General features: G+C 39.8%; 1 protein-coding gene across 3 annotated transcripts; it reads left to right on the top strand.

Annotated features, from left to right (window-relative positions):
* Positions 1-934: 934 nt before the first annotated feature.
* Positions 935-6,311, top strand: LOC147619668 (protein IQ-DOMAIN 6-like). 3 transcript variants are annotated; one of them, XM_086773358.1, is made up of 6 exons: positions 935-1,457; positions 1,927-2,001; positions 2,183-2,322; positions 3,092-3,325; positions 5,203-5,409; positions 5,501-6,311. In XM_086773358.1, exons 3-6 carry the CDS (start codon positions 2,236-2,238, stop codon positions 6,116-6,118), a joined length of 1,146 nt encoding a protein of 381 aa, XP_086629484.1. In that variant the 5' UTR covers positions 935-1,457; positions 1,927-2,001; positions 2,183-2,235; the 3' UTR covers positions 6,119-6,311. The 3 variants fall into 3 exon arrangements, with proteins under 3 accessions (XP_086629484.1, XP_086629485.1, XP_086629483.1); XM_086773359.1 differs by having other exon boundaries at positions 935-1,635; positions 1,927-1,986; XM_086773357.1 differs by having other exon boundaries at positions 935-1,635.
* Positions 6,312-11,070: the final 4,759 nt, after the last annotated feature.

Genomic DNA, 11,070 nt, shown 5'->3' with positions numbered 1-11,070 from the left:
GGATTACTTTCTTTCTTATAATTGATCAAGGTAATTTGATCTTCGAAGAAATTAAAATGGTTTATGATGCCTGGCACGAATCTTGATGTGATATGAGATTTATATTACCATGTATTGCACATTATGATCTTTTTCTTTGTACGAATAACATGGTGCCTTTTTCTCTGTACGAATTATATTCCAGTATGATCTTAAAGACAAAATCTTAAGGTATCTTTTTAGAGCTAAAACATTTTAAACTAAGTAATGTTTGCTAGCTTTGTATATTAAAAGATCCTTAAAGGAGATGGTTGGGATGCACACAACACATAGGGGACTCCGTGGCTTTGAAATCCAAGAAGCTTTAGCATGGTTAAGAGTGACCCATCTTCATGCAATTTAATATAACGGGGTTCTAATGAAGCTTCAATCATATTAGGTGGGATAGTTTCGTTACCATTGAGAAGTCTTAAAAAAAAATCCTTCATTGATGGGAGCGGACCATGTAAAGCCAAACTAGGCATCAAATGTTCCAACATAATTTGGCACAGACATACCTAAAAGGTTACAAGAAGACATGCATCATTAGTTACATGCAAAAAAAAACCTAAGAAGACATACCTACAAGGTTGCAAAGAAGACATGCATCATTAATTACATGGAACAAACCTCTAAGACAAATGATCTAAAAAGTCTAAAATGGTGAACCATGCATGCAAAGTTTCACACAAAAGGTTATCTAAAGTCTAAACGTCCTTAAAAATGGTGAATGATACATGCACGTTTCACACACAAAAGACATGCACGTTTCACACGAAAGGTCAGAATGAGTGAGGGCGGGCTACTGTACAACGGGATCATGGGCGGCCGGAGAAAGCCTTTCTGTCTTTCTCTCTCTTCCTTTTCTCTTTCATGGGCAAAGGCTGCACATTCTCTGTCTTCCTATTTTAGCAGTTTGGCCAGCTTCAAGCTTGCCTGCACTCTCTGTAGCCCTGTAGGTTGCAGGCCAGCTTTAACCTTGTCATCTTCACATCAAGCTCACCTCCTGTCGCTCTTTGAGCTCTCCTTAATCCCATTTTACTTACCCTAATCTCTCTTTAGATTACGCTAACCTCAGGTTATCCTTTCTTTGGTCAGTGAAGATATCCACTCTATGTTCAACGCATATATTGTTCCGTTATTAACCTCTTCATCATTAAGCTTAGCTTTTCCAACATTTTCAATCCGTAGTTCATTAATCAATCTAGCTTAACCAGCTAAGCTTCTTTGCAGCTGAATACGAAAATGCAGTATTCAAGACCACTAGTCATTAGCCCAGTAATTACTGTTTTGCTGCAGCATTGACATGCTACTTCTCAGTTCCGCACACATTCCAATGCAATCCACAGCCTTGCATCTCTCTATCCATCACCATCTCTGTGATCTCTGTGTGTACTGTGTGCGTCTGTGTGTAGCTGTAGCCCTTAGGGTTTACAAAGGTTGGTTTTGATCTTTGTTTGTAAGAGCATGAGAGAGAGAGAGAGAGAGAGAGTAAGCTATTAAGTTCTCATGTTTGTGATTAATGCCTGCTTTGATCATTCCTCTCTCGGATCTCTCTCTCTCTCTCCAGCCGTTGTTACCTAATGCTTGCAGCTTGTAGACTTTCATTCTAATCAAGTAAGCTTTCATTCTAATCCGGTAAATCGATTCATTAATTGTAACGATTAAAACAGCGTTAACGGTTTGCATGAAAGATTAGTGATTAATGAAAGCTTGCTAGGTTTTCGCGTTTTACTATTTCTTGATTAATGCAAGCGCAATCTGCGTAACAAGATGTAATTTAGAGTCTGCTAGTGCTAGCTGAGTTTGGCAGATGAGTCACTGTCTTTTAATTTGTACCCTAATCCCGTGTCCTTAATTAACAAAGTACGATTAGTAACTTCAATATTAACTCGTTTTGTCTTGTAGTTCTTAGCTAGGGACGACAGGCGCTCGCTAGACGCTTAGACTTCGCTAATCCGGCTGCAAGTACGATTAGGAAGGGCAAGTACTTGATATATCGTGATTATTTAATTTTATGCAGTTTTGGCAAAATTTGAAGCATTTTTATGGAGTCATAACGCCAATTTTTTGCTTGCGAGACAAGTAAACGCAGGCAAAGTACATTAAATGTGGGTCTCCCAATTTCCAAACGTGATTATATTATTCGGTTATTTATTTGCAGGCCATTTTGATGCAGATTAAATCGAGAGCAACCTGCTTGAGTGCGCAGAGAATATGGGCTTATTATCGGGCAAGTGGATCAAGGCTTTCTTTGGCGTGAAGAAGCACCTGCATGACCGTTCATTATCACCCAAAAAAGAGGTATTTAACACTTTAATCTTTGTTGCTCTTCTGGCCATCTGATTTGATCAACTGCACACCTGCATTTGAATTTCTAGACATTTTGTCTTACTATTAATCATTTTGAGCTAAATCAATTGTGTAGGGTTAATTATAGGCTTAATTATTGTTAGAGACTAAATTCAATCAGTTGTTTAAGAAACATCATTTGGGTTGTTAATACTATGATTATTTGGTGAGTTTCTTTGTACACATCTGTTGGGCTGTTTCTTTGCAATGTATCTCACATTTATAAGTTTCCCAAAAACTAGCTTTGTGGGACGTTTCAATACAGTATGGACCTGTTCTAAGGTTAGGTTATGTGGAAAATTGCATTCAAGGTTATCATGAAATTGCAGCAAACTTAATATAATACCATTTACTATGTTTGATAAGGTTTATTTAGTGGGTTAATAAAGTCTATTAAGGGTTGTTTTGTAAATGGGATAAATTGCATAAATATGAGGGATTCTGGGTGTGAAAACCACGTAAAAGGGGGGGCCAAAATTCCATAAATATATTAATGGTGGAACTTTGAGCATTAGCCATTTGGGTTAATGTTGGGCAAAGTGTCTCTCATATTTTATTTTTTGCGTGGTGATTTTCCTTGAAATTGAGAATGTGCAGAGGATTAAATAATTAATAGACAAGAACAAAATCTAAGCCCATGCAAAAATTGCGTGTTTCTCAAGGTGGAATTTTTTCCTTACGTTTGGCGTGTGTGTGTGTGTGTGGGGGGGTGTGTGCGCAGAAGAAAGCTGCGAGCAAGGGTCACGAGAAATCGCAGGAACCGAAGTCCAAGCGATGGGGGGGTTTGTTCAAGACTGCAAGCAACATCGATAGACGGGCGGGCGAGCAGCGGCGGGCGGTTTCCGACCAGGAGGATGTCGTGTCCGTGTCCACCACCCCGCCCACCAACTCCCTTGTGACTCACTGCGAGGAAAGGGCGGCCATTTGCATTCAAACAGCGTATCGTGGATTTCTGGTAAGTGTTACTTCCCTAAGGAGGCTGTGCATGCGCGCGCTCGCCACTGGCCGCCAGAGGCCATCGTGAGGTTAGTAGCCTGCGTGAGAACAGCCTCAATCCAGGGGTGGTACACACACACATACCCACGATTCAATTTTTATCCTCCTTATTGCAATCCTCCCAAAAATTAGGGCAATTTTAATTCTTGAGCAAGCAATTGAATGCTCTCTCCATCCCTTGGTCTTTGCAAAAGCTTGGTGCTTCTTACAACATCCGAGGCCATGCTTTATAAACAAATAAAAAAACCATCATTTCGTGTACTTTGGATCGGTTTGAAACTCAAAAACATCAACTAGAATGTGACCTTGCCTTGAAAAAAGCCAATGAAAATTTAACATATTTAGCTATAAAAAAACTCGCAAACCATATGATTTTGATTAAAATTAATAAATTACACTCCGACCTTTTCTTTTTGTTACTCACTAGAAAGAAAAAAATTTCTAGGACAAGATTTTGAGGTGTGGGAAACCTCACCCTCGAGCAAACTCGCCTACTCATCCCCTAGCATGAGACCGAAATGTGGATATAGTGTAATAAAGGTTAACATGTGCATTCCTTCTCATTTACAGTTTAATCATGAAGGTCTTTTGTTTGCACATTTCAATTTATTGTAGATGCATAAAAAAAGGACATATTAAGCACTCCACTAACTTTTCTACCTTGTTTCAAAGCTTGCTACATGTTATCACAATATTAGGTGTTCATTGAAAGAATAAAAACATGGGATAGCACATGAATTCAACATCACACATCTTACAATCTATGAGGGCGCCTCTGGTTGAACTTCCAAGAACTATATTTATTCTCATATAATAGGTGAAAAGTATTCTTACATCATTGTGCACACCTTTGTTGTTGAACTATGTACCACTTTATTAAGGAAGTCCTTAAAAACAATTTAAGGGATAGCACATAAGTTTACCACGATCTGCCAAGTTGACATGTGCCTCTCAACTTCAAGAATATATATTTCCTCTCACATTATAAATGACATTATAAGCAACTTTCTAATTTTGCCATTTTGTATACTTCCTCTCACATTATAAGTGAATATCTAATTTTGCCATCTTGATGCTTTTACTTCAAGTAAATGTACTTTTTACACGTGCCATGTGATCATTGTATTGGTTGGTACATTAGTGTACCATTTTTCATTGACGATTCCTGCTTGTTTTCGATCTCTGAAGCATGATTGTGTTCTAGCCAACCTCTGCGTGGGCTATACGATGCCTTTCACTTTAGTAGGGAATCTATTGTCTTATTTTGCCACCATTCTAAGGAGATCTTGCATGGCATGCTTTTTGATATAATCATTTTTTATATGTACAATACCATGAAGAAAAATATGCAAAATATCTATGGTGAGGCCCATAAAAGTTGAAAGGAACATGGGTTGCCTTCACCACAAATACCAAAGCCTATTTGAAGTTAAAGGGGGGGGGGAAATGGCATTGTTTTCATAAAGTAGCCCAGTGGGGCTATTTTATTTTATGAGGTCCTCTGAAAATGTTGGGTTATGTTCAATGTCTGGGCACATTTTTCTTAAATTGTCTAAAACTATTAATTATGAGTCACCATCTCTATATTATCGTAAGGAAGAGTTTCACAAAGTGAATTTGGAGGTTCGAGAATACTCGAGGAGGAGGTTGGGGTAGAATTTGAATTTGGAGGTTGGGGACCTGCGCCACTAGTAATAACAAAAATTACACTCATACTGATACAAACTTTTTTATACATTCTTTTTTTTTATAGAAGAAATATATTCTCTAACCCATACACTATGACAATGAGGAAACTAAGAGATAGTTCACGTGATTGACTTGTACTTTTAACAGGCACGAAGGGCGCTGCGTGCGTTGAAGGGTTTGGTAAGGTTACAAGCTCTGGTGCGGGGTCACGCGGTGCGCAAGCAAACGGCGGCGACGCTGCGGAGCATGCAAGCGCTGGTGCGAGTGCAGGCGCGGGTGCGCGCCCGCAGGCTGCGATTGTCAGAGCAAGGGGAGGCGCGCGTGATGGAGCGCCGCAGGCTAAGTGACTTCGAGGTAAGGCATACGCAGACGTAATTAAGGTTCACGCAATTAAGTTTAAGGTATGATTAAGTTTAAGCTATGATGATTAGTATTGTGTTTACAGGACGATAGAATAGGGACTCTGCAGGAGCTTGAAGCCCGCCTTCAACAACGGCAGCAGGCCACGGTGAAACGCCAGCGCGCGCTCGCGGCTTACGCTGTCTGTAACCAATGGCGATCCGCCACGCCTTTGGAGGTACCCTTTGACGTGGAGTCGGCGTACCACCACCACGACGCTGGCTGGGGCTTGGAGTGGCTAGCCACACGCCGCGTCCCGCCGCCATCAGAGCACACGACGGCGCAGCAGCTCTCATCCCCTTCGTACAACTACAGTGCAACACGTGTCTCGTTCGACTCGTCCGCCGACTTGCGCCCCCTGCGCCTCCGCACTAACTCAGCCGCCAACGGGGATGAATTCTGCTCACCCTCTCGCAGCTACTCAGCGTCCAACACGCCCCGGTCGGCGTCCGTTGTGCGCTCCGCCACGGATTTGGCCCGCCGTCCGGCCAGCAACCCCCGCCAGCGTCCCACTACTGACATCGAAATCCACTCCATCCACCGCCACTCTCTTGCAGGTGGTGGAGCGGTCACCTCCTCCACTCACGCCGGGCACCTCCCTAACCGCTTCGCCACAGTCCCCAGAAAGCCTCCTGTGCAGGTTTCACCCCGCCCCTTCTATTAATACCTTAGCTTTTTTCTTATCACCAACACGAGGCAGAGAAGCTGGCCTTCCATAGCCGGTTTTGTAACGTTCCCATTCATTGCCATGATCAACTAAAGGTTGTGGTGTAGTGTCACAAACAAGCTATTTCATGGATGTTGAAAAATATAGCCCAAATTTATCTCAAAGCAATGAGCTGGAAATGTGCCATCAATCCTAGTTTTTTCAATATAACTTTTTGGAGAAATTTATAGATAAAATATCAATTCACACCAATACTTATGTTTATAGAAGGCTGGTTGCAAGATGTGATTATCTAGTTTTGTTTAGCGGCGGGCGGCCTCAGGTTTAGCCTAAAAACAAGTAGTTTTTTCATAAAGAATGGCCGATCTCTCCTACTCAGCCAAGGAATTTCACATCAAAATCTTCTAATGAAGCATCACATGCAAATTTAGGCACCTAAAACTATAACTCGATTGAATATCCAATAATTGCAAGCCCCCTTTTTGGGTATAAAATATGTGTGCAAGTTCTCTTCCAGGATAGGTAGACTAAATGAAAGTTAATTACCTATAACTTTTATATCATTACTCATACGATGTTCCCACTTTGCGTATCACAAATTCACATAACATAGGGCTTAACTTTGGTTTATCTAGTATTTTTCGATGTGTTTTTTTATTTTTTATATTATTTATAGCATTACAAATGTTTAAAAACGCACTATTTTCTCCACCCACTACATCTACCATTTAAAATGCTCAATTTGTATGAATCTAGTGATCATTGGATTCTGAAAGATTACTAGAATATGGATCTAAAGCTAGATTTTTGTAAATATTCTTTGTAACGGTTGGATTTTTGTAGATGTTCTTTGTAAATTTTATTTTGACTATTAGAGACCCAATAAATCAATTGTAATTTAAATCTAAAAAATCAAATATTGTATCTTTCTATCTAAAAACTTAAGGGATTACTATCCTTTTTACCATGAATTTATTTTTTTAATGGTTTAATTTGAGTACGAAAAATGCCCAACTCTCCCTTTTTCAAGTCTAAAACCAATCCTAGTTAGTTTTAAAAATCTAGGTTGCTACAAAGCCTAGAGATCATGCCATGTGTGAGCCTTAGATGGGCATAAATTATAACAAGGTAAAAAGGGACTCAAGTCAATTTGGGCATAAGGCCAAGGGATGAAAGGGGCCAAGGGCTAGGACTAGGGTTGGGCATGCCCATGGACATTAATAAGTGTAGTGTGAAAGGGTGGCCTAGTATATAAGTGAATATGGGTCAATGTTATGGGAACCTTTTGATAGCCATCATAATACAAGTCAATTACTCTCTCTTCTCTCTAAACCTAGGCTAAACATCCTAATATAGGCTAATTAGGTTGATTCAAGGCTAATCTACATGCTCCTTTCTTTCATTGGTATCAGAGCTTAGTCTTTGATCCACTTTCATCTTGGTTTCAAGAAAAATTGAGAAATTCTTTGATTTCTTGATCAAGAAGTGGGACATGGTGACCTTGATTGGGTGAATCTGATCTTCTTGATTCATTTTCCTAAGTTTTGGGCCATGGATTGGTTGAGGACTAAATTTTGAGGGAGCCACTCCTAATTTCAAATCATAGGACCAAAATTAGGGGGGCGGGGGGGGGGGGGAAACTACTAATCTTGATTAGTGTTAATCCAAAAAATGTTTTTACTTTTCCTTCTTCTTCATGCTTGATCTTGGAGTGATAAGGGCTTTAATCCTTGGCAAAATCTCTTCCATATCTTAGGGTTTAGTCTTGGGAGGGAATGATCTTCACAACAAGCCATTCAATGGAAGGCTTGCTTGGCAAAATCTGCCTGTCAGGCTGCCATTTGATGCGCAATTTGGGACTGATTAAGAGCCAAATAGGCCGCCTTTGCTAAGCCAATGTGTGTCTTTAGGCTTAGCAAAGCCTAGGTTAGCCAAAAGATAGTGTTTGCTTTGGTTCTAAGCTTCTATTGAAGGCAGATTTCTGATGTGGTTTAATCACGACTCTGGTTGCAAAATCTAGTGAGTATATTGATTGTATTGATCACATTAGTCACTTGATTGCTTATGGAGCTTAGCAATGATGAGTATGGCTCTCTAATTTCTTTAATGACTCTTCATCTTCAATGGCTTTTGATACATCAGTGAGCTTCCATTGATCTATGGATTGATTTCCATGTTCTTTTATTGATTTTCATCAAGAAATCAAGAAAGATTAGTCTCTATTACTATAAGCTTGAGTCTCATCATATTAACAAGGTTGGCTTCATCCTTTATCCATATTGAGCAAGAAATCATTCTAATGGGGCTTCATTGCTTGATTTCTTGAATCTTGAGGGTTTGGAAGTTTTTTCCATGGCCATGGAAGCCGCATACATGCTTATGTTGCCATTGGTGGTTTGCACTTAAGTCTACATTAAATTGGTGACTCTTTTGGCAATAATGGCCAAGATTGATTGCATTAGGGTGAATTTGGAGTTGATTATGGCACATTGTATGCATAATGGTACATGCCAGAGATATGCTATGACTCATATGGTTGATTTGGCATGCATCTATAAATGCCATTTGTAAGTGATCTTTACTCTCATCCACTTCTAAGCTTTCATTTAATTCTTGCATAACTAGAAAGCTAGATATGTGGTGAGGGACATACCTTGGCAATAAGGAGAAGAGGCAAAGGAGAGTGCATCTTGAACTCACCGTGCCATGAGTGCCATGGTAAAGTGGTACGGTGGGGGATTAGGTATAATGGTGGTGAAGACTTGGCCCAAGCACTACAACACGTCGGGGGCATAATAGCAGCGTTTATTTTTTCGAGATGTCGGGCATTCCACTCGCTTCCCAGCAGCAAAATTTCACTTTTGAGCAGCACTTATAGCAGTGAATTTTTGTTATTCAATAGCTCTTATAACATTGCTATTTTGATGCTCAACAGTGCCTCTATAGCAGCAAAATTTCACTGCTATACTGTGATTTTGCTGCTATGCAACAAAATTAGTAGCGAGATTACGCTGCTATTTTCTCTGCATAAAATTCCAGAGAGTTATTGGATGCTAAATTTAAGTTATACATATCACACACACAGAGAAAATGGTTAATAGTTTTAAAAAAACATCCATCAGAACCCTTGGAGCCATGTTTCGAGCAAAAAAAAAAAAGATAGTTGAAAACTTTTGAGAAGGGAAACAATGCCAAGATCATGAATCTATCCCATCTTGTAATAAATCCATATGTGTTGCTGTTGAACGTCTATATCTAATGGAAGCTCAATGAAAAGATGGGGTTCCATATCAATATCGCTATCATGATCCAATGAAGCATTGTCGTGTGATTGATAGGTGACTCATCATCTTCTTCGGATTGATGTTCCTTATGCTGTTGACCGGCCCCCTCCAAAATGTTTTCTACATTGTCTTCTTCTAATGAGCCAATTTGAGGTAGTACTTGCACCTCATCACTACAACAGAATGAGGGTTTAGCAGCAAAAATAGCAACGCTTTTATAACTAGAAGGGTACGGAGATATCGAGCCTATATCATTGCTAAACACACTGTTATTTTCGCTACAAACGGGTTCGCTGCTCAGCAGCAAAACTAGTAGTGCTTTTTTGCTGCTCAGCAGTGATATTGTGCTGCTTAGCAGCGCTATTTTGCTGCTCAGTAGTGATATTGTGCTGCTTAGCGGTGCTATTTTACTGCTCAACAGCAAACGTACTACAAAATGAAAAAAAGTTGGGGTAGAGTGGGGAGTCTACACAGGACTCCCTAGTCTGTCCCATCTCTTTTTTTCCTAATGTAGACACAGTAAAACTAACATAACTTCACATCATCATGGACAAGTGTAATGTAAAAATTACAAATACCAAAAAGAAAAGACACTTGCAAACCATGGTTTTAGGAATGTCAAAATTCAATTACAATACTTAGCGGATTACATAATTGTATGTTTCTAAAAAACTCATATACAAGGTAAAGCATAATAAAAACCTATGGAGCTAGGGGCTATCTAGATCTCATGTTGTGCGATTGGTATTGTTCCTTGTTGCGGCTCCAGTCCCTTCACTTCTCACATTTCCATTGCTATCGGTAGCTACGTTTGTACCACCATTTCGAGTTATATGGTCCTAAAACACAATAAAACTAACACAAGTGAGAATCAATTTTGCAAAAACAAAGAGGTTTAGGGTTTAGAAATGAACTTACTTACCATGCTTGCCAAGCATCTCCTCCAATAATAACAATCCATCCTTCATTTTGCACCCTATCAAATACAGCTTGCAAACCCTGTTGTAATGCAAAATCATATTCTTCTTGCATAGGGGGGCGGTCCACTGCTTCAAGCTGCAGTTGTACAAATAAGTAAACATTTTAGAAAGTTGTTATTTAAGATAACCTTCTTTAATTAAAAGATAAGAGGGCGGGAATGGCAAGCATCTATTTGCTCTTCCGAAAGCTCTTCTCTCATCCTTTCGTCTATTGATTGCATCCTTGTATCTCCCAATCCACTTCTCCATTATGGGACTATTTAGAATGCACAATGTATTCACCTTGTGGCGTAATGCTTCATCCAGTCTTCGTTGCCTTCCTTTTCCTTAGGCACATTAGTGATTAGTCGGTCATCGTCCTCATTACTCCACAATTGTGGCATGGAAGGATCTATGTGAGATAGTCTAAGATGTTTTGAGATATACACAAGAGACTCTTACATCAATCATACCTCAGACATACTTGCTTGTGGCCTTACTCTGTCTCACATAGTCCTTAAGGTTTTCATGAACCTTTCAAGAAAAAACATCCATACATGAACAACACCACACAATGCCACTTTATCAACCAAATGCACCACAAGATGCAATTGGCTAGTGAGAATTGTTTTTGGAAAGTTTTCCTCGATCAGCCTCAATAGCATTGAGACAAGCCATCTCAATGGAGGTACGATCTATATCCTTT

The sequence above is a fragment of the Cibotium barometz genome, chromosome 33 (genome assembly GCF_041138505.1).
Source record: "Cibotium barometz isolate CiBa-2024 chromosome 33, ASM4113850v1, whole genome shotgun sequence".
Taxonomy (NCBI): domain Eukaryota; kingdom Viridiplantae; phylum Streptophyta; class Polypodiopsida; order Cyatheales; family Cibotiaceae; genus Cibotium; species Cibotium barometz.
Note: the sequence above shows the minus strand (reverse complement) of the source record. Positions and strands in the feature narration are given on the sequence as shown.

Bases quoted from the DNA above. Each gene is read 5' to 3' on its own strand.
- LOC147619668 (XM_086773358.1), top strand. From the start codon at position 2,236: ATGGGCTTATTATCGGGCAAGTGGATCAAGGCTTTCTTTGGCGTGAAG. The intron at 2,323-3,091 runs GTATTTAACACT...GTGTGTGCGCAG, and splicing joins CATTATCACCCAAAAAAGAG to AAGAAAGCTGCGAGCAAGGG. The intron at 3,326-5,202 runs GTAAGTGTTACT...TACTTTTAACAG, and splicing joins CAGCGTATCGTGGATTTCTG to GCACGAAGGGCGCTGCGTGC.